This window comes from Typopeltis vanoorti, chromosome 11 (assembly GCF_054136105.1).
Source record: "Typopeltis vanoorti isolate ZY-2024b chromosome 11, IOZ_Tvanoo_1.0, whole genome shotgun sequence".
Classification (NCBI taxonomy): Eukaryota; Metazoa; Arthropoda; class Arachnida; order Uropygi; family Thelyphonidae; genus Typopeltis; species Typopeltis vanoorti.
Genome location: NC_143559.1, coordinates 69,949,459 through 69,974,014, shown reverse-complemented (window position 1 = coordinate 69,974,014; position 24,556 = coordinate 69,949,459). Strand labels below are relative to the sequence as shown.

The 24,556-nt window shown below is 36.2% G+C and overlaps 1 protein-coding gene across 4 annotated transcripts in view; it reads left to right on the top strand.

Moving 5' to 3' along the window:
* LOC150101705 (apoptosis-stimulating of p53 protein 2-like) overlaps window positions 1–22,502 on the top strand; it is a 209,309-nt gene extending 186,807 nt beyond the window's left edge. For all 4 annotated transcript variants that reach the window (XM_090400042.1, XM_090400044.1, XM_090400041.1 and 1 more), the window contains 2 exons: window positions 6,610–6,809; window positions 22,082–22,502. In XM_090400042.1, the coding sequence (XP_090256168.1) occupies window positions 6,610–6,809; window positions 22,082–22,171 (290 nt within the window). In that variant the 3' untranslated portion in view covers window positions 22,172–22,502. The remainder of the gene's footprint in view (window positions 1–6,609; window positions 6,810–22,081) is intronic.
* Window positions 22,503–24,556: the final 2,054 nt, after the last annotated feature.

Genomic DNA, 24,556 nt, shown 5'->3' with positions numbered 1-24,556 from the left:
ATAGTACATAGTATCAAGGACGATTTTCTTTTTTTTATTTCAATTTTTATTAACTATATTTCTATTTCTTTTTTTACACAATTTGGAAACCATGCTTCAGAAGCCAAACATGGAACTTTTTCAAGCCACTCATGACTTATTTTTAATAGTTTTGTTTCACTTACTCACTGTCACATATACTAGCTGTGTTGTGCTCTCAGGCCTCATTAGACTCAACAAAAAAAATAAATGTTTGTCCAGAGCAGGCTTTTATGAACATCTGTCTCTGCTTTTCAAGATATTCAAATCCACAACCTTAATAAAACATCTTTTGATAAAATTGTTTGGTGTTGTTAATATCATTAAAATAAGTCATGAATAACCATCAACACCTAAGCCTATCTGTTAGATTTTTCAAGCCACTTCATGCCTCGTATAAGTAGGGTAGTGATCTTGCACCAAATGATGAAATTCATCTCCCCCACTCCCTCTACCCAAAGACAATCACAGACATTTATGCCCACGGTTGGATTCACCGTGGGCATAAATGTCTGTGATCGCTTACAGTACCACTCAGTCGAAAAATCTACTGCGATATTCATTCAGACCACCGCTCAATAAGAGCCGCCCTCAAAATGCATTAAAAAAAATGAAGAATGCATACGAGCACAGTCCAACCATAAAAAATGCCCAAAACAGATAAATCCAGAAGAATTTAGAAAATATGTGGAAGCGACTGACTGGAAATTAAAAAACATCGAAGAAGATTTAACGAACTTTAATAATCATTTATTAAACTGCAAAGAAAGAGCCTCCTATGAACTTCCTCCTAAGACCAGGAAATGCCTATCAGCAAGAACGATAGAATTATTGAAGAAAAGAAGAGTACTGAAAGATACAGGAAAGACCATTTAGAATATAAAATTGTATGTAAACAACTGAGGCAGAATATCAAAGACTACTATAATATATATAGAATGACAAAATTGGCAGAAGCAGCTAGGCTCCATAGTAGCCTAAAAAAGTAGAAAAATAAATAAGTTTAAAGCAACCACTACCATCAGCCTTCATAGACAATCAAGGAAACAAACACACAAACAGAGGTGAAATGGAAAAAATAATAAAATCATTTTATGAGAACCTTTACTCATCTAAACTCATCTTTACTCATCTATAAAAAAAGATAGTCACAGCGCCAGTACCAGATGAAAATTTGGAAATACCATCCATCTTACCTGAAGAAGTAAAAATGGCTATCCATCATATGAAAAATGAGTGATCACCAGGAATTGATGGTATAAAATATGACGAATTAAAAATGAGTCGACAAGTACTCTTTAAAGCTCTAGCAGAAAGATTTACTTGATATATACAATTAAGGAAAGCACCTCATCATCATCATCAAATTCCTGCCATGTACCCTCAAGGGGTGTACAGGATATGACAGTACTACATGAAAAAATTACATCATTACTAACTTCCTATCTACAATTTTCCTCCAAATCAGTCTGTTACTTGTCAAGACTCCAACATTATCAGATCTTATATTTCTATCGTCTAAGGCACTCTGTACCGTATCAATCCACCTATATCTTGGTCTTCCTCTGGGTCGTTTTCCTGCCAACCTTGCAGAGAACACTTGTTTTGCTAATCTTTCCTCTCCCATTCTATTTAAGTGACCATACCATCTGAGATTAGCTCTGCTAACGCATTCCTGGATGCTGACAATGTCAAGTTCTTTCCTAATATCCTCATTTTTAATATGATATTGCCATTGATGCCATCTGTTCACGCCTCTAATCTTTCTCAGGACTCTCATATCTGCGGTCTCTAGTCTTTGGTCAAGTGTTTTACTTCTGACCCAGCTCTCAGATCCATAAGTTAAAATTGGTTTGAACACAGTCTTGTATACAGCTAATTTAGTGTTCCGACTAATTTCTTTCTTATTCCATATGAATTTATTCAATTGACTTCCCACGATACCAGCTTTGCTGATTCTGTTGTCTATTTCTATATTTAGTTTACCATCTTCAGTAAAAATTGTGCCTAAGTAGCTGAAATGTTTTACTTGTTCCACAGGTTCTCCATTCACAACACAGTTGACATTTTCAATGATTCTGCCTATTTTCATTGTCTTTGTCTTTTTATTGCTGACCTTCATACCATATCTATTACAACAGCTATTCAATTTAGTCAGAGAATCTTGTAGACTTGTAGCGGATTTATTTAGAAGTATAACATCATCCGCATAAAGCAAAGAGCTGATATTAACATCTCCAATTTTGATACCAAAATAAAAAAAATAAAAAATAAAAAATAAAAAAAAGGAAAGCACCTACTGAATGGAAAACATCAAAGACCATAATTCTGCATAAAAAAGGTAATAAGGAAGACATAAGTCTTCTCCGGTTATTTTTTTTACCCTTTTCAAGATAATTAATAAAAAAAATGCTTTAGCATCCCAAAACATCGATGTCATGACCTTTCCTGCTGATGGAACTGACTTTGTATTCTATGGCGCTGAACCACCGGCTTCTCTCCACTGTTTTGACTGCTGTTTGGATTCTGGTGTGTAATGGTGAATCCAAGTCTCGTCCATGGTAATAAATCGACGCACAAAATCTGTTTTATTTTTGTTAAAATGCTCCAAGCACAGAGATTTTCATGCGAGCTTGTTTTTGATCTGCTGTAAGCAAGCACGGCACCCGTCTTGCGCAAAGCTTTTTCATTTACAATTCATCATGCAAAATATATTCTACACATTCTTTTGAAATGCCTATAGTCTCAGCAATGTCACGCACTTTGACTCGCCAGTCATCCAATACCATATCGTGCACTTGATCAATGATTTCTGGTGTTGTTACACTTTTTGGACGTCCTTCACGTGGATCATCTTCAAGGCTGGTACGGCCAACTCGGCAGCCCGTTTCTTAATTGTCAAAAATGAAGGAGAAGAGTGCCCATAAACTTTTATGAACTTTGAATGAATTTTTTTTGGTTAAAACTTCTTTTATAAAGAATTTTATAACCACACGATACTCTATTTTATCCATTTCAAGGGATACAGACAATACTTTTGCTTCAGACAGCTGTATAAAACAAACTACTTGATAATGACTTATTGAGAATGACTTGCAATTTCACACGGATGCTTATGACAGATGCACCAACTTAAAAAAAATCTTGCTAGTATTATTGCCATCTATGGTCAAGGTTGAGAACTTTTCAGACCACCCTCGTACTTGGATGAACAACCACCCATCATTTTTTAATTTCAAGGAATTGCCTGTAAGAAATGAAACAAAGTATGAAATTAATCACATTTAAAGCTATACTTGGAATATATGAGATTGAAATTAGTCAATTATACAAGGGTTATTTCAAGTTTTCCACACTAACTCCTGTTGTTAAACCAACCATTTATTTAACAAAGTACATTGGTCTATAGATGTACTTTGTTAAATAAATTATTGTAAAGTATTGGTCTATAATCTTCATTCTACTTTATCACTGCTGTTAAATGTTTAAGTCCTATATTCCTATCAGCAATTTTTGTTAGTGAGTTTGATTTTTTTAAGTTAGGTCACTTCAGTAGAAACTTCAATAGTGAAGAACTTCCCATCTTGACCAGTTGAAATTTAGATAACTCATGCCAGGACTATATTGGAATTGAGGAATCATTTTCCAATAGTTTTTTTTGTAAGATCATATATTTCATGAGGAATGTGTGGTCTTGAGTTGTGTGCAAGTGGAATCAGGGCTTTTGTTACAAATTTTCAGGCACCAACTCTTTTCCCTGCTTGTCAAAGTTGACTCTGCCTATTGCTATCATTTCATTCTTGTCAGAATTCTTGTGGAAAGGCTTAGACGTTGGTTATACATGCTTACTAAATAGCTTAAGGAAATTACAACGTACAATAGAATATACATTAAAATAAATTTTAATACACTTCCAATATTTCGGCAACATCATGTTGCCATTTTCACAGGAACTTAGAAACAAGACACGTGCAAGTACAATACACAGTAAATGAGGATGAAGCAGGAAACTATTCTTTCTCCTAAAAGTCTTGATGGTGCCCCCCCCCCCCATCCGACAATGTAGGTATTCTTGGCTGTTTGGGCTGAAGGTCTTCTGATGTAGGTTTCCCAAATTTGGGGCAGTCTCATGCAACCAAATTTGTTGAGGTTTGGATTGTTTCTTAGGGCTGAGGTTGATTCCATGAATAGCCTTTCGTATTTGAATTTACTATGGTATGCTATCGTGGCTTTCTTCCACCGTATTCTATGGCAGGTATCCAGTGCATGGTCAGTAAGACCAGAGTGGCTGTATTGGTGAAAACGGATGTAGTCCTTGTGTTCTGAAATTCTGATAGTAGCTGTTCTGCCTGATTGGCCAAAGTAGGACAGCTTACAGCTGCAAGGGACCTGGTATACACCAGGTAGGTCTAGGGGAGGAGGTTGGTCTTTAGCAGAGTGGATAAGGAATGCCAATTTTTTTATAAGGTCTGTAACAAGAAGTCAAGTCATGTTTTTTTAGGATTTTTGTAATTTTTTCCGAGATGCCTCGGATATAGGGAATGGTGAGGGATTTAGAGTAATCCTTGTTGTGGAGGGGGGTTGTGGTTTATTGGTTTCAATATTTTTTGGATTTTTTTTTTTGGGGGGGGTAGCCATTGGCTGAGAAAGTGTTGAGAATGTGGTTTAGTTCTGTGGTTAGGGCATTGTCATTTGAACAGATAAGTTTAGCCCTGTTGTGTAGTGTCTTAATGACTCCATATTGTTGTGAAGGGGGGGGGGGGATTGTTGGTGGATGTATCTGCCTGTGTGTGTGAGTGGGTTTTCTATAAACTGAGAAAACCAAGGTTCCATCAGGCTGGTGGGTGACTAGTGTGTCACCCACCAGCAATTGTTTTTTTCTTCTTCCAGGATGAACTTGATTCTGGGGTGTTGGTTGTTTAAGTGTGTTAGGAAGGAGAGGAGTGCATCAGAGTCATGTGGCCAAATAGCGAACACATCATCAACATAGCAAAGCCATATGGTTGGTTTTTGTGGGGCAGAGTTCAAGGCTTTCTCTTCAAAAGTCTCCATAAAAAAGTTAGCCAAGGGTGGGGAGAGTGGTGAACCCATGGCTGTCCCCTCTATTTGTTTGTAGAATTTTCCTTGCCAAACAAAATAGCCTAAGTTCAATGTGAACTGAAATAGGACTGTGATATCAGAAGGAAATTTAGCTTGGATTAGCTCTAAGGATTCTTTGAGTGGGACATTTGTGAATAAGGAGGACACATCAAAACTGACCATTAAGTCAGCGTGTTGGAATGTAAAGTTTTCTATGCTGGCTTTGAAGTGGGCTAAATTTTTTATGCGTGAAGGTGTGTTGCCAGTATAATGTGTGAGAGTTTTGGCCAAATGTTTAGCTAGTTTGTATGTGGGGGAATCACTATGGGACGTAATGGCACATTTTTTTTATGTATTTTTGGAAGTCCATAAATACGGGGGGGGGGGGATGGAGTTAAATGGTTTTAATTTGTTAGTGACTTCTACAGGCCAAGAAGTGACCTTCTTAAGGAGCCTGTGGAGTTTTTTAATTTGTGAGTTGGTGGGAGGTAAGTAGCCCGATCTAACAATAGAGCATTAAGCTTACCTGTGTAATCCGTTTGGTTAAGCAATACTGTGGTGTTCCCTTTATCCGCTTTGGTGATTATTATTTCCTTGTTTTTCTTTAATTCTTGCAGAGCTTTGAATTCCTTATTGGGCATGTTGGTTTTTGGTGGTTTTGCTTTGGTCAGAACACAAGCCACATCCAGTCTGATATCGTTGGGGACGTGGTTTGGAAGGTGTCATATCCCGTGTTCAATTTGTATCATAATGTCTTCAGCAGGTATTCTTCTGGGCACAATGGCGAAGTTGTGGTCACGTGAGAGAGCATCGATGCTTCAGGTTTCAAACTAATTGACGAAAGGTTGACTACTGTGTCGGTAGGAAGTTGTGGTTTGGAGGTTGAGTTCTTTTTTAAATTCTCAAATTTCTTGATTTGTCGTTCTCGTACTTTTTTAAATCTTTATCCACAGCAGTGCATGAAATGTTGTATAAAATAGACCAATTCTTGTCAGAAGCTATCATCATTAACTTTTGATTGGTGATTCCAACAATTTTTTGCATGAGGAGAGGTGATGTTTCTGCTTTGAGAATTGCCTTTTTGTTTCTTGTTCAAAATCTCATATCCATGTTTTGTCTCGGCAACTGTTCAGAATTGTTCGTTTTTAGTTTCACAACAATAAAGTGGCTCTTCTTTGATCCTTATGTGAGCTACTTTTGTGCAAACACCAGTTGTTATATGATATTTGATTTTGGTTAGATTCTTTCTTCATTTCAAAGTCTTATTTCTTAAACAGAAACACCAAAAACACGGAACAAAAACGCATTTTTATTGTCGTGCTTTTCAACTGATACAAGGGTGGAAACTTATGTCATTCCATTGGCCATGCATACAGTACAAAACTTTTGAAGTGACTCACTCTGTGTATTATATATACTAAAATATTTTAAATAATTCCAAAAATTATTACATTAAAATTATTAAAATAACTGCTGCTATATTACTGAAAATCAAAATCATGTATTTTTTAGGTATGCAAGAGAAGTTAGGAATTCTGAATGGTGGTGCCGTTTATGCTGTATATGACTATGAAGCACAAAATGCAGATGAGCTCAGTTTTCAAGACAGTGATATGATAGTCGTACTACGAAAGGGAGATGACCAAGAGCGAGAATGGTGGTGGTCAAGGTTGGAAGATCGAGAGGGATACATTCCAAGAAACCTGCTTGGGGTAACAAGAAATTTTAAACTTTTTCCATTGCCTGTTCATATATTGTATTCATGTGTAATGTTAGTTCCCTCTTTTTATTCCTAATTTTCATAAAATTAAATAATCATTCCAACCATTGGATGTTGACCATTGGATGACATCTCTGCTTTCCAACTGGTTTGCATATTTGAATCCCACTGTCTTGAGGATTCAAAAATCTTATCTGTAAAAATATTTAGGTGCAGGATGGTTTTCATTATCTAGTGTGAGACTACTACTTTGCTAATTATATAGAGCAAGACAAAAGGGAATGGTATCAGAGACCACTGTTCCTCACTCAAATCAGAGCAAAACTGTATTGTGAATTTTTTAAGTAAAATAACAAAAACACCAAGTCTGTATACTTTAATTCTTATTATTATTATGAGACATTCATAAAGTTAGACATATTGTGGGAGGTCATCATTTGAATGCAGCGCTCATCAAATCATACCTTATGTTTTCTCATTCCCCCCCTTATATTACTTTTAGAGATAGCCTCTTATTCTATCCTTCTCTGCCTCCATCAAATCTGACAAATCTTTGCATCATTGCAATATTCCATTGCTCTGCTCTTGTAACATGCCTCTTGTCCATCCATGTCCTTTATCTCCTTGATCTTCTTCAACATATCCTCACTAACTAATTATGCAGATGCTCTAATCAGAACAGGTTACATGGTGAACTACGAAGCTTGAAATTATGACCAACTTAGGAGAATGCTATTTTTGGTCCAATAGTATCAGTTACTGAATGGGAACAATATCAGTAATGCATGGAAATCTTTGAAAAAGTGCTTAAATGAGGCAGTATCTGAATGTATTCCTAAAGTTTGAAGAATAAGTAGGGTGGGAGTGAAATATATGTGTGTGTGTAACCTTATCGAGTACTAGATCCATAAGATCATGTAGAAGGACTCATGTGAGAATAACAGTGAGAGAAGTTATGAAATATATAATGCACAGGCCAGAAAAAGCAATAAGTATTGTGCTGAAAGCTAAATCAGGGTATAAAAAGAAATTGGCTATGCTGGCTAAAGGCAATCCAAAAGAATTTTATTGTTATGCGGCAAGTAAAAGAAAGAATGAATATGTGCAAGAATAACTTTACTGATTGCAGATGGTATGCTAATGACAGAAGCTAAATGAGATTGTTCAATTAATGACTATTGACTTTGCTAAGATATATGAACCAGCTGTATGCAACATGATGCACAGTGTTACTACAACACTAGATGAAGAGTTAGAGGTGCATAAGAATGAGGTTGAAGAGCTGTTGCATAACCTGGATAAGAATTCGACAATAGGAACAGATGGAATATCAGCACGTGCTAAAAGGCATGTTCAGCAGAAATGGCTATGCCTTTGACATGTTTGTATAACTCAAGTCTCAGCTCAGGAGAGATACTACAGGAATGGAAAGAATGTATGATAATTTCGTTGTACAAAGGTGGTGCAAAAACTGATGCATCTAACTACTGACCTGTTGATATCTCTGGTATGGTGCGGTGATGAAGATTTTAGAGAAGTTGGTAAGAACTCGCATACAGAATAGGTAAACAGATAAACATAACAGCATGGTTTACTAAAGGGAGGTCATGTTTTAGCAGTTTGCTCATATTTTATAACAATGTTATGGCCAAGTTTTGCTAAGACATTTGATAGGATACAACATGAAAGGATTTTGTGAGTGGGAGCAACATAAAAAAAAATTGCAAATACAACTCAGAGGAAAATTGCAATGTTGGTGTAAACCTTGACATATAAGGATAATGTTTGTAAAACAGCCTTTCATTTGTATATTCCAAACCCATATTATCCAAACTGGATAATATGGATTTGGAATATAAGCTGTTGATTGGATAAGTGGATCGTCGACAGACAAGTATCAAAAAGTGGAATATGGTAGGTGTGAATTTGCCAGATTTAAGGTGATCAGTGGTGTACCTCAGGATCCAGTCCTTGGACCATTATTGTTCAATCTTTACATTAATGGCATTAGGAAGGATCTAACAGGAGATGTTTGATGATATGCAAAGATAGGCAGGGCAATCAGGGATGTTACTGATATCAGCAGTTACATATAAGTTTGAATAAGTTGGAAATTTGGGCACAAAAATTGCCATCAGTTCATTGTTATTAAGTGTAAAATTATGCACTTTGGTGTGATGAGATTTCTAACGGCATATTATATTAGTGGGATTAAGCTACAAGAAACTGACGAAGCTAGGGATCTTGGTGTTATAGTCGATAGGAATTTGAAGTTCAAAGGTCACATAGCAAAGGGCCAACCTGCAGGCTGTGGATTCAAATCTCACTGTGGGCATGGATGTTTGTGATTGTCTTTAAGTGGGAGATGAATATATCATTGCCTGATGTGAGACCACTGCCTTGCTTATTGGAGACCTGAAGTAGCTTGAAAAAAGTTCCACGTTTGGTCTCTAGAGCAAAGTTTCTGAACTATGTATAAGAAAAATCCCTAGCCCATCTATGGTACAAAATGTACTATAGGTTTGTACATAACCTTTTGTTGAATGGGAGCAAGATAAAAAAAAAATTGCAAATACATTGCAGAGGATAATTGCAATGTTGAAGTAAACCTTGACATGTAAGGATAAGGAAGTCATTTTGCCTCTTTATAAGGCCTTGATAAGGCTGCACCTGGACTACTGTGCACAGATTTGATCTCCTGGTTCCAAAGGGATAAAGAAGTTGTGGAAAGGGTTGCAAAGATTATATTGGGATTATGAGGACAAACTGCAAGTGTGTAGACTACAGTCTCTGGTTAATAGGAGAAAGAGGGGTGATATGATAGAGGTCGATAAACTTCTGAATGGGTTACAGGATATTGTCTGGTGAAATTTTTCATTATTATGGAAGGTGAGGAGAGAACATGGGAGTATCCATGATAGTTAAGTTTGTTCATGGTTAAGAAAGCAGTAAGAGCTAAATTTTTCTCCCACTGAGAGTGGAAATTCTGACTGAATTAATGTTTCCTTCAGAGTCTGCTAATGAATCCCTAAAGTTTGGTTCTTGTTTTCAAATTTTTCTTGAATAATATTTGGGTCTGCAGTTTACTGCTGAAAGCTGCTTGAGTTTCATTCTTTTTAAAGCTTTCTTGTGTACTTTATTTTCAATATGATCAATTCATATGTGGCATATCATTTCCATTTCTACTGTTTTTGATCTCCAACCAGGACCACCATCTTTTCCTCATTTTTGTATTATCTACTTTCTCTAATACCTCAAAACATTCCTTCACTTCTTAATAAAGCCATCTATGGAACTGTAGGCACAAATGTCTCATTGTCTAATTCCCTATTCTGATGTTTATCCAAATAACTCTACTTGATCTTGCTTGCCATTCAAGAAGATTATCCTCATATTTAGTTGTTGAATACTATAGCTACCCTCTCTTTTCTCTGTTCACTGTCACCTGAATATAACATGTTATATTTGTGATTTTAAAGAATCTTGTTTGTTTTTGTCTTCTTTGTTGCATTAACATCTATTATGTTGATCTGGTTTTTCTCCATTTCTTCTGTTATACCACTTCTTTTCTGTTGTTGCTTCTTATTAGTGTCAATCTTGAATTCTTCTGATGGTGATTTGGAGTTTGTTCCTGTAGCTAACTTTTCACTGTCTATCCTGGTTCCCCCAGAAAAAAACAGCAGGGATGTTATTTAACGTTGCAATGCCCAGCCAGCATGAAATTCCATCATTTTGTACCAATATTTTATTTTGGTTTAAGCAAGTAACCTCCTGCATAATCCCTTCTATATTAATTCCATAAATCCTATCAACCTTTCCTGTAACTAACATTCCAGAATTCTCGTACTGCCTTATTTGTTCACCTCTGGAACTTCTCAGGGTTCTCTTGTAACAAAAAACGAGATGACCAAGTTTGTATTTGCAATGCCTGAAATGTGCCCACTGAATTTTAGGTCTCTGTTAGCTATCGCCCCTAGATCCAAAATTTTGCATATTGCATAAACTCTCATTATGTTTACATTCTTGATCCTGACTTCCTCCACTTTCACATCCTGTCATCTTCTTTTCATTGATTTCTGTTAATTATCATTTTACATTCTGGTTTGTTTTGTTTTGTTTTTTTCTCAGCATGCACCATTTCACACTGCCAAGTCCATTCAGAGTTATTCTTTTGTCTACCAGTTTCTTTGAATACTCAGTCATACCCTGACAGTCTGATATATCTACTCTTCTCCATTCAAGCTAGGATTCATAAAGTTCAGATCTCCAGTATTTGCTTCTGCCTCTTCTTCCACAAGTTTTTAGAAATCACATTTTTAAACATCAAAGGTGAGACAGGCAGTGACAGAGCCACCATTTTAATCTATTACTCATACAAGATATGATCAACAAATTTACAGAATGATTGCCAGTCCAGGTGCTTCTGCAGTTAATGTAAAGTTTATTTCAGACTTGTAGTTTGTATTATTGATAAATAATACATTGTAGAGTGTGACTGCATGTTGTGCCTTTTTTTTTTTTTTTTGGATAAGTGGATCATTGACAGACAGGTATCAAAAAGTTGAAGCAAATTTGAAAATTAAGTTATCAAAGAACAGCACCTATGCATGAAGTTCTATTTCAAAGCAGGAAACTACCACAGAAATCTGCAAAAAAAAAAAAGCAACAATCTTCCTGGTGGAAGGCATAATTGCTTTATATGCATGCCTGAATAAGGCTAGATAAGTTTATTCTAGTTTGACGTAACTGTTGATTTGTGTTTTATGTTTTAACATTATGGAAGTGTGCATTGTGAATTCATTCCCAAACTGCAAATGTTTGTCACCCTGCAGAAACTGTGTAATAAAAATAATGTGAATAGTGATATACTGGTGATTGATTCTTTCACTATCACAATGTTCCTGCTCATTTTGCTTTGTCTGTGAAGGAATTTTAGAATTTCCAAAAACAGGCTGATAGTTATCTATTCTCTAATTCCCTGGGAAAAAAAGTATATGTTATACTTGAAAAGATCAACACTCCATATTCTACTTTGAAGGGAAAAACATGGAATAGCGGGTAAATACTGTTACTTTATTTAAATTAAGGGGATATAAAATCCCACGTTGTTTCAAAACCGAATAAAAAACTCAAAGATTGGAATCAGAGAGTTTCATGCCGAATATAGTAAACTATAAAGTATCGGCGATCAGTAGCGTGAGCTAATGCAAGTGACCCTAATACGTAGTACGATACCGGACAACTCGTTGCAAAGGTGGGGAAAGTTCAGATCGTTATTCTTAGGTATTTTCCATAATGTAAAAACACATTTCCTAGGAAATGTATGCTGTTATTACATTATGGTGGGAGGTCACTACCCAGACCGGTTTCAGCCTTTTTTGAGGCTTCATCAGTGAGTAGGTAGACCAAATTAATACCAAAGTGTATAGTGAAAAGAACTTATATACTCTGCTATTCGAGTTTCCAAACAGGTGCAACCATTAAGTTACTTAAATATAAAGAGCTAATAAGCTTCATTTCGGCAATATAAACAATATTTAAATTAAGGGGATATAAATATTGTTTATATCGCCGAAATGAAGCTTATTAGCTCTTTATAATTAAGTAACTTAATGGTTGCACCTGTTTGGAAACTTGTATAGCAGAGTATATAAGTTATTTTTGCTATACACTTTGGTATTAATTTGGTCTACCTACTCACTGATGAAGCCTCAAAAAAGGCTGAAACCGGTCTGGGTAGTGACCTCTCACCATAATGTAATAACAGCATACATTTCCTAGGAAATGTGTTTTTACATTATGGAAAATACCTAAGAATAGCGATCTGAACTTTCCCCACCTTTGCAACGAGTTGTCCGATATTATACTACGTACTAGGGTCACTTGCATTAGCTCACGCTAGTGATCGTCGATACTTTATAGTTTACTATATTCGGCATGAAACTCTCTGATTCCAATCTTTGAGTTTTTTATTCGGTTTTGAAACAACGTGGGATTTTATATCCCCTTAATTTAAATATTGTTTATATCACCGAAATGAAGCTTATTAGCTCTTTATATTTAAGTAACTGTTACTTTATATATACATACTGAATACAGTAATTTTTATGCTTGCTATTTGTGACATAAATAGCAAGTAATTTTAATTTCAAATAACAACTGAAATTGAAAGTGTATCTTTTTCCGAGAGCTTTTACTCACTCAGAGAGTTAAACATCTGTGTTTAACATGGATGTTTAACTCTTGGGTTGGATTTGAATTGGTGGGATTTGAACCCAGTATTCCACAGAAACCTTTAGTTTGAGCCACTAAGACCAACAGTGTTTATGCAAAATTATGTAAGGAACTTAGTTATTAAAAGTCAGTCTGTATTAACTTTTACTATTACAATGCATTTTCCATAATTTCATCTGAAACATGGCAAAGAAACTTCAGCATAGCAAGGCATCTCTGCTCCTCTATAAAAGATAGAAAATTTCTTTAGAGAACTGTTATAAAGAAAGCATTGCTTATGCCATTATAAACAGCCCTTTCTAATAGCCATACTGCTTCTTTGCAAGAATATCATTTTCTTCTTCTTCCCTCTTATGTATTAGTCTCAACAGCCTGTCATGGCCTAGTGAGTTGGCTTTGTAGAAACTAAAAAGACAATTTTATGAATGTCTGGGATGAGTTTGATAAAAGGAAGGAATTTTTTAAGAATGATGGTTTACATCATTACCAATCGACCAACCTTTGCTACTAATGGCTCGCAAAAAGTTAAGCAAGTTTCAGCACGGTTAGTGGTTAGAAGGGGATAAATCATTTGATATCATTACCAATCGACCAACCTTTGCTACTAATGGCTCGCAAAAAGTTAAGCAAGTTTCAGCGTGGTTAGAAGGGGATAAATCATTTGATGCTGTTGGCACACTCTCCCTCGATGAGTCTTTGGACTCCCTGGAATAATAATAATAATTTGAATGATGAATTCATTTTAAATCAAATTCTTAAAATTTGATTTAATTTTAAGAATGATGCCAAGAACATCACTAGATGTTTTTGGCATTTAGACCATCTAGTGATAGAGTAAATGCTGTCACAAAGTAAATGGTGCACAGAGTGGGCTAACTAACACACAGAGAAGTTATGGGATGAAGGGAGTATTGTAGTTTATGAATACTAATACCAGAAGTATACAGAATAAGTGCGAGGTACCAATGCCAACAATTATAGAAATTTAGTGAGACTTGGTTGACTAAGCAAAGTCGTAGGAATTGAATATAAAGGATACAATATTTTCGGGAAGAAGGGAAAGAATGGGCAAAGGATTTGTGCTAATGATAGTAGAAGAATTGAAACCAAAAAGAGTAGAAATGTATCAAGAGGGCCAGCATGTAGAGGGCAGTTTATTTGAAACTATTTGGTGTGAGATAGAGATCAACAGGATGAAATATATAATTGGTTGGTGCTATAATCCATTGGGTATAAGGGGAAAATGTAGATGGTATACTTTGGCAAATTTTCATGATGAGTGCAGGTTGTGATCGCTTAGTAATTCACTTAGCTTCCATAGTCATTCCTCCTTTTACTTGCCACATAACAGCAAAAGAACTTGATGAAAAGCCAAACGGCTATTTTTTTCTGGCGAAGTTAATTAAATTAAGGGGATAAAAATCCCTTATTATTTTACAGCCAGTATGCGAAACTCTAAGATTGAAAACTACGATCTAAGAGTTTCATGCCGACGAACTATCGCCGAATCCAAGCGTAAGTGACAACCTGGTAGTACCACACCAAGTTTGATGAGATCTCAAAAAAGGTTGAAACCGGTCTGGGTAGTGACCTCTCCTCATAATGTAAAGCAGTATTATATCTCCTAGGAGCTGTGTATTTTTACATTATGAGAAAATATCAAGAATAGTGAGGGAGCTTGCTCCACCTTTGCTTTGAGTTGCCTTGGTGTGGTACTACCAGGTGGTCACTTACATTTGGATTCGCCAATAGTTCATCGGCATGAAACTCTTAGATCGTAGTTTTTGATCTTAGAGTTTTGCATACTGGCTGTAAAACAATAAGAGATTTTTATCCCATTAATTTAATTAACTTCGCCAGAAAAAAATAGCTGTTTGGCTTTTCATCTTAGTTATAATATGTTATAATATAATATATAGGCACACCTTTCTGGCATTCATATAGGGAAGGTATGTAAGTTCTTTTCACTTAAACTTTGATATCATCCAGGTCTAGCTACTCACTGATGAGACCTCAAAAAAAGGTTGAAACCGGTTTGGGTAGTGACCTCTCCTCATAATGTAAAGCAGTATTATATCTCATAGGAGCTGTGTGTTTTTACATTATGAGAAAATATCAAGGTTAGTGAGGGATCTTGCTCCACCTTTGCTTCGAGTTGCCATGGTGTAGTACTACCAGGTGGTCACTTACGCTTGGATTCGCCGATAATTTGTAGGCATGAAACTCTTAGATCGTAGTTTTCGATCTTCAAGTTTCACATACTGGCTGTAAAATAATAAGGGATTTTTCCCCCTTAATTTAGCAAAAGAACTTCTTAGGATTTCTTTTGAACTCATTAGCTAGCTTCCTCTCATAATTAGCTTTGGCCCTACTATACATGTCACCTTTTTCGTTATATTCCCTCCACAACCTTTTCTTTGTGAGCAACTCCTGCTTAAGATATGCATTCAAATACTGCTTTCTTCAAACATCCCTTGACCAGCTCTCATGCATCACCACCTCCCCTGCAAATTCTCATGCCATGGCACTGCACCAAAAACTCCTCAGCTTGTCATAATTACCAGTTTTGTAATTCCATATATATTTTCTCCTTTCTTGTGACCATTTCTTCTCCCAATTTATTGTCCTCATAATTATTATAGGGAATTTTAATTATGGGGACATAAATTGGGAGAAGAAATGGTCACAAGAAAGGAAGGAAATGGAGTTTATACAGTTTCTAAGAGATAATTACCTGAGCCAGCGTGTAATGAAAGGGGACAAGAAGTTCGAAAGTTGGATCTGGTCATAGCACTGGAGAAACTTATCAGCCAATTACTTACCAATTTAGCCACACTGTCTTTATTTAGGGAAAGCGATCATGTGCTCCTGACTTGGGAGATTGCCAAACATGTAGAATTTTCTGATAAGAAAGGATATATGTGGAATTACAAAACTGGTAATTATCACAAGCTAAGGAGTTTTTGGTGCAGTGCTATGGCATGAGAATTTGCAGGAGAGATGGTGATGCATGAAAGCTGGTTAAGAGATGTTTAAAGAAAGCAGGAGTTGCTCACAAAGAAAAGGTTGTGGAGGGAATATAATGAAAAAGGTGACATGTATGGTAAGGCCAAAGCTAATTATGAGAGGAAGCTAGCTAATGAATTCAAAAGAAATCCTAAGAAGTTCTTTTGCTGTTATGTGGCAAGTAAAAGAAGGAATGACTATGGAAGCTAAGTGAATTACTAAGTGATCATTTTGCAAAAGTGTACTGTCTTGGCTGTGATATTGTAATACTGGCTGTGTCACTGACTGATGGGAGAATAGAAATGGAAGAAATAGAGGTGCTTAGGATATTGCAGAACCTTAATATGAACATGGCCATCGGTGCTACATTTCATATCAGTCCATGTGTTGCGAAAATGTGCAAGAAAATTATCACCTCCTCTGAACAAACTTGTTTAATTTAGGCCTCAGTTCTGGCAATGGAGTAAGAAGATGGCAAAAATAATCTCATTGCATAAAAGAGGCTCCAAGACAGAAATAGCAAATTATCATCATCATCATCAAATTCCTACCATGTACCCTCAAGGGGTGTACAGGATATGATAGTACTACATGAAAAAATTACATCATTACCAACTTCCTATCTACAATTTTCCTCCAAATCAGTCTGTTACTTGTCAAGACTCCAACATTATCAGATCTTATATTTCTATCGTCTAAGGCACTTTGTACCGTATCAATCCACCTATATCTTAGTCTTCCTCTGGGTCGTTTTCCTGCCAACTTTGCAGAGAACACTTGTTTTGCTAATCTTTTCTCTCCCATTCTATTTAAGTGACCATACCACCTGAGATTAGCTCTGCTAACGCATTCCTGGATGCTGACAATGTCAAGTTCTTTCCTAATATCCTCGTTTTTAATATGATATTGCCATTGATGCCATCTGTTCATACTTATAATCTTTCTCAGGACTCTCATATCTGCGGTCTCTAGTCTTTGGTCAAGTGTTTTACTTCTGACCCAGCTCTCAGATCCATAAGTTAAAACTGGTTTGAACACTGTCTTGTATACAGCTAATTTAGTGTTCCAACTAATTTCTCTCTTATTCCATATGAATTTATTCAATTGACTTTCCACCATACCAGCTTTGCTGATTCTGTTGTCTATTTCCATATTTAATTTACCATCTTCACTAAAAATCGTGCCTAAGTAGCTGAAATGCTTTACTTGTTCCACAGGTTCTCCATTCACAACACAGTTGACATTTTCAATGATTCTGCCTATTTTCATTGTCTTTGACTTTTTATTGCTGACCTTCATACCATATCTATTACAACAGCTATTCAATTTAGTCAGAGAATCTTGCAGACTTGTAGCGGATTTATTTAGAAGTATAACATCATCCGCATAAAGCAAAGAGCTGACATTAACATCTCCAATTTTGATATCATGTTTAATACCAGTTTCCTTCATAATGTGATCCATATAGATAATGAATAACAGAGGGGATAATGTACATCCTTGTCTCACACCAGATTTAACATTAAACCATCTTCCTGTACTTCCTTCAATTCTAACTGCTGACTTACAACTCAAATAAAGACTAAGTATTGCTTGATATAATGCCGCATTGACACCATATAACTGCAGCGTATTGAATAGCTTCTCTCTTAGTACCTTGTCATATGCCTTTTCCAAATCAACAAAACTTAAATACAGATCTTTGTTATATTCCCATGCTTTCTCGACTATTTGTTGCAAAGTGAAGATCTGATCCTGACAGCCTCTATTTGGCCTGAATCCAGCTTGTTCTTCACCAAGCTTTTCTTCCACAATTCTTCTCAACCGTTTCTCAAGTATATTTGCATAGATCTTGCCAGGAACACTCAGTAGGGAAATACCTCTGTAATTCTCACATTCAGTTTTATTTCCCTTTTTATATATGGGTACTATGAGAGCTCTACTCCAATCATCAGGAATTCATCCCTCTGTCGGCTTTCTGAACTATGCAGTGCAGCCACTGTAAGACTTTTATACCACCATACTTCAGCATTTCTGGTCGAATATCATCTACTCCTGCTGCCTTTCCACATTTCAAGCCTTTGATGGCTTTTTCTACTTCAAATATGGATATGTATTCCTGACTGCATGCCTGGTCAGTACTTTTTACCACTGTGCTGTCATCACTGCTTGTTTCATTTAGCAGTTTTTCAAAATAATTACTCCATACTTCAAGGATATCTTTTTCTCCTGTTTTCATGTCACGTTTATCATCTCTAACTCCTTTTACAGCACTCTTTCCTCCATTCCTAAGCTTAACTGGTAATTAGTTTATGGAATTAACAATGCATATAAAGTATATTAATTAAAGGTAACTTTAATGAATAACTTCTATATTTCGGCAACGTCACATTGCCATCTTCAGGAACATAAAGATATGGTATGTGCACGCAGGCACTAACACAAAGCAAATGAGGAAGAAAGCAAGAAACTAATATTGTTCCTAAAGTTCTAATGGTGCCCTCTGCCGGGATAATTTGGTAGGCTTGGCAGATTTATGCTGAAGTTCTCATAATGTAAGTCTCCCAAATTTGGGGTAGTTTCATGCATCCGAATTTGTTGAGGTTAGAAAAGTTTTTTAGAGCTGCTGAAGATTCTTTGAATAATTTTTCGTATTTAAACTTGCTGCGATGAATTATTTTTGTTTTCTTCCAACGAATTTTATGGTGGGTATCTAAGGCATGGTCTGCCAGCCCAGAGCGGCTGTACTGGTGAAACCGGATGTAGTCTTGGTGTTCTGAAATCCTGATATTTGTTGTTCTGCCTATTTGGCCAAAGTAGGACAATTTGCAGCTGCAAGGGACCTGGTATACACCAGGTAGGTCTAGGGGAAGTGGTTGGTCTTTGGTAGAGCGGATAAGGGATGCCAACTTTTTATATGGTCTGTAACAGGAAGTAAGGTCATATTTTTTGAGGATATTGGTTATTTTCTCAGAGGTGCCCTGGATGTAGGGGATGGTGATAGACTTGGTGTAATCTTTATTGTGGAGGAGGGTGGTTTACTGGTTTTAGTATTTTTTGGATTTTTTTGGGGTTATAGCCATTGGCTAAGAAAGTGTTGAGGATGTGGTTTAGTTCAGTAGTTAGGGCCTTGTCATCTGAGCAGATTAATTTTGCCCTGTTATATAGTGTTTTTATAACCATAAAATTTGTTGGAAGAAAACAAAAATAATTCATCGCAGCAAGTTTAAATACGAAAGATTATTCAAAGAATCTTCAGCAGCTCTAAAAAACATTCCTAACCTCAACAAATTTGGGTGCATGAAACTACCCCAAATTTGGGAGACTTACATTATGAGAACTTCAGCCCAACTGCCAAGACTACCAAACTAGTCTGCCAGAGGGCACCATTAGGACTTTAGGAACAATATTAGTTTCTTGCTTTCTTACTCATTTGCTTTGTGTTAGTGCCTGCATGCACATACCATATCTTTATGTTCCTGAAGATGGCAATGTGACGTTGCCGAAATATAGAAGTTATTCATTAAAGTTACCTTTAATTAATATACTTTATATGCATTGTTAATTCCGTAAACTAATTACCAGTTATGTCTGACCAACGTATAAGCCTTGCTACTAGATTCCTAAGCTTCTTTAACAACCTCCAGAATATTTTGCCACCTTCTTGATATTTATTTTTTATATTCTTGCCAAAGTCCTCCCATGACTTTTGTTTAGCTAGTTTGCTATAATTATAGCAAATTATAAGTCAATCATTATATTAGGAATGGTAGTTAAGGTATTGGAGAAGTTGGTAAAAATCAGAATTCAAGACTGAGTGGACAGAAATATGATACTTTATAAGAGGCAACATGGGTTTTGTGATGGGTAGATCTTGTCTTACTAATTTACTTACTTTCTATAATAAAGTAATGGCAGAGTTGAATAAAGGAAATGCTTACTGCAGGTGATCCTGCTTGACTTTGCAAAGGTATTTGATGGGATTCCACAGGAAACTGTGTTGTATAAATTGTAGCAAAAGGGGATGGATCTGAGACTGGTGATTTGGATTAGAGGGTAGCTGATGGACAGATATCAAAGAGTGCTTTATGGAGGAGTTGAGTTAAGTTGAAGGCTGGTGACTAGTGGTGTACCTCACAGCTCAGTATTTGGTCCTCTTTTGTTTAATTTGTATATTAATGATATAGGCAATAATATGATGGGAAATATCCAGTTGTTTGCCAATGATGCGAAACTGGGAAGAGCCATGCTATAGTCAATGAAAGTGATGTAGAGATCGTGTGGATGACTTAAATAAGATGACTGTATGGGTAAAGGTAAATGGCTGCCAGTTTAATGGGGCCAAGTATCAGGTAATGCACTTTGGGAAGATGAGTTCACATTCTCCATATTGATGGAATTGAACTGCAAAAAATTGACAAGACCAGGGACATTGGAGTGATTGTGGACAGGAAACTGAAGTTTGCAAAAGTGGACAAAGCAGCACATCAAATTATAGATCTGGTTGCCTGGATTCCTTGGTGGTGAAGAAGTGTTGGAGAGGAGATTCGGAGGAGAGTGATGAAGATTGTGGCAGGTCTGTGGAATGCTTCCTATAAGAATAGATTTGAAGGTCTGTGGGCTCCAAAAACTAGCTGATAGGCATAAGAGAGGAGATATGATAAAAGCACATAAATTATTAAAGAGGTTTTATAGGATTGACACTGGTGACTTTTTTTTTCAGTACAGTGCATGAGAGGAGATAATGAGGAGTCTCTCCCTTGGAAATTTTATAAGAATGTGGTTAACAAGGGATTAGACTAGATTTTTTGCTTGGAGGGTGGTGAATGGGCAGAATGCATTGCCAGAGGTGGTTGGAATGCTTCATCTGTAAATGAGTTTTAAGGAGAAGTATGTAGGTATTATTATGAATAATGACTAGTGTGTCAATATAGGATCTTCTGCAATGAGTCTTCTGACTCCAAAGAGATACCTGTACAATAATAATAATAATGTTATGATAAGGGTGGTTAATCTTATCTGCATGCTGCAATGATGAGAAGGACACTGACCTGCAGAGATACAATGGTTATCATTCCATTGTATAAGACTCTGATCAGACCACACTTAGACTATTGTTCTCAGATCTGATCCTCAGGATTTGAAGGGGATAAATTAACTGTGGAAAGGGTACAAAGGTGGATAACAAAGATGGTGTCAGGACTGTACAATGTTAGTTATGAGGATCGGCTGAGGGAGTGTGAACTGCAGAGTTTGGTGGATAGCAGAAGGAGAGATGATATGATTGAGACTTTTAAACTGTTGAGAGGTAGTTACAGAGTTGACACTGGGGAGTTCTTTTGCTTGGTTGAACAGCAGGAAGGAGTCATGACAAGGGACCATCCCTGGAAGTTACGAAAGGAAACTGTGAGAAAGAGGGTGAGGAGTGGTTTCTTTGCATGGAGGGTGGTTGAACCATGGAATGCATTGCCTGATGGAGTGGTGAGAGCGAGAGCGGTCAATGTGTTTAAGGAGTGGTATGATAGACTTTGTGTTTCTTAGGGGGGGGGGGGCTCTCCTTGATGAGTCTTATCAGACTTAGAAAGGACCTCCCACGATGAGTCTTTTGTGACTCCATGGAGGCCTAAATTATTATACTAATATTCTGCTGCTGTGTGTCTGTCAGTTATATGTTTTCTTTACCTGGTTTGCCTGTCTATCTGTCTTGTGGGATTGAACTCCATATGAGGCTCAACTCACCTAGTTTTAAAGCCTTTATAAAGGTTCTTCATGTCCGAGAGAGGATTTAAATTCGGATTTTTCCAACCAAAGGATATTGTTGTTGCCACCTGAGTTATGGAGGCTCATCAAAAATTACATATTAAAGTATTGTTTTTGTTATTTGTTGGGTTATCATGTGTTTGAAATTTCTTATTTGTTTCTATCTCAGTGTCAATAATAAAGCACTGATTCTTCACGCTTTAACATTATGACCTTAAAATTTAAAAAAAAAAAAATAATAAATAATTTTATTTTTATTTTCAGTTATATCCACGTGTTACAAGAAAGAAAGAAAGCAGTGGAGATGATAATACTGGTGATTGTGATGGAGGTGACGAAGGAGATGAAGAATGAAATTGACATTTCTACTGTAGAAGAATCCACTTAGTCTTCAGTCAAGTTAGAGACTACTTCCTAGTTGTGTAAAAGACCTGTTGAGTTGTACATAGTTTTTATTATCTGAAACAAAGACAACAGCTAGAAGCTTTGTCTAAATCAGTATATCCGTCCAGACAATCATGTTGTTAGTAGGGGGGAAAAAAGAAATGAAAAACATATAGACTTCCGTGAAGGGGAACAAATTTATTTTTATGTTAATTTTAAAATAGACTATCAGATAGTCGCTGGATTGTTATTTTTAATGAAGTGATATTTTACAGATGATTAAACATTGAATGTTTATGAATTTGACTTTGTTTATTTTAAAATTACACATTTATACATGTTTACAATGATAAAAGGCACATTGAAGTGTTGCAAAGATTGTACATTATATTGCTGCCATGATAAAAAGTGCATTGACATGTAGGAATAAGGAGGTGGTTCTGCCTCTATATAAGGTTTGTGATGTGGAAACACCAGAGAGGGTCCAAAGACGAATGACCAAAGTGATACCAGGACTCTGGAGTGTTGGTTATGAAAAGCATTTGAGGGAATGTGGATTTGGCAGAGGTTGGTGGATAAGAGGAGATATGATAGAGACCTTCAAGTTAGTTAAGGAATTCTATCAGATTAATACAGAAGGAATTATAAAAAGAGTAGATGTTAAGATGGGAAGAGTGAGAGGCCATCCCTGAGAGGAATTTGTATAAAGATGTGGTGAAGAAGAGTGTGAAGAATAGATTTTTTTTATATGGAGAGTTGTTAGTGAGTGGAATGCATTGCCAGCATGCATTATGAATGCAGGTAGTGTAAATAACTTCAAAGTTCATTATGATAGACATGTTGCTGGTTGAGTTGGCCTCCCACGATGAGTCTGTTGACTCCATGGAGGTTACCAAAATAATAATAATAATAAAACACCTGTTTTAAATATTAATTTAGTCTATAGTATTACAGGAACAAAAAGATATTTCGTTTAACAATTAATTTTGCTTGGGAAAAGAAAGAAGCTACCTAAATGCTGATTTTTGCCATTGTAAAATTTATAATGAATAAATATGATAAAAATATGCAGTAGTAGTAATAGTAGTATTAGTATTTATTAGCGAAACTAAGCATGAACTAGAGCTATCCCTATATAATTACCAAACCCTCTTAAGCCAAAGTTTGCAACTAAGTTATGCATAACAACCTTGGACATAAAAGAGGTTACAAAAAATAATAGCTCATTAGTGCAACATTTAGAAAAAACAGTGGTGTAACTAGAGCTTTTGCCGCCCAGGGCCCTGAGTTTGTTGCCCCTCTCAATACACACCAAAAATACTAAAAAAATTCAAAACGATGTACAGGGAAATTAATTAAAACACTATGTTTATTTTTGAAATAAAACTTTAATTTCAACATTCTAAAATGTTATTTTTCTTGCTTTTCTGTTAGTAAAATTGTCGATGACATTGGCGAAGTCTATTTCATAGTAATGTAGATAATTCTTAATCAATTTCATTTAGAAAAACTCCTCTCACAACTAGCAACACTTGCAGCAAATGTGAGGAAAATATTATTATCCAAAGGCTAGTGAGGGGCTGCACTTTGAACCTTTTAATACAGTCTTGAGAACTCATTTCCAAATATCTAGTATTACAATATTTGGAAATGAGTTCTCAAGACTGTATTAAAAGGTTCAAAGTGCAGCCCCTCCCTAGCCTTTGGATAATAATACGGCATATAACACAGAAAACAAGACATGACTTGTTTCATCATAAAATATGTAAATTACATTTATATCTTGTCTTTCATGATCTTAAGGCAGAAGGGGGGAAATTGCTGTTCCTGTTAATGGAGCATTAGTGGCAAGACAAGATCCCATGCTTTTTTGTTTAAAACCTAAATTCAATCTTTATAGTTACCAATTGTAATCTACTTACACCAAGAACAAAAGATAATGGATTTCATATGACCATATCTATGCGCAGGTCTGGTCACATGGTGTTTTGGGGATGAAGAAGTGGTAGAGAGGATGCAGAGGTGTGTGCGTGTGTATATGCGTGCATGATGGACTGAAAGTTTGTGGGGGGGGGTGTAGAAGTTGGTTGATAGCTTGAAAAGATGCAATATATGATAGTAAAAAGGACTTTATAGGATTAATGTAGAGGAAATTTTGCAGCACTTGGCTAGAAGGGGATAGATTTCCAGAGCTCATCCCTGAAAATTGTGTAACATTGTGGTTAGTAAGGGTGCGAGGACTACATTAGTTTTCTTAAAGAGTGGTGAATAAATGGCATGGGATACCAGTATCCATTGTGAGTGCTTGTGGTTAATGCATTCATGGACTGGTACAATACATGTTGTGTGGATAGT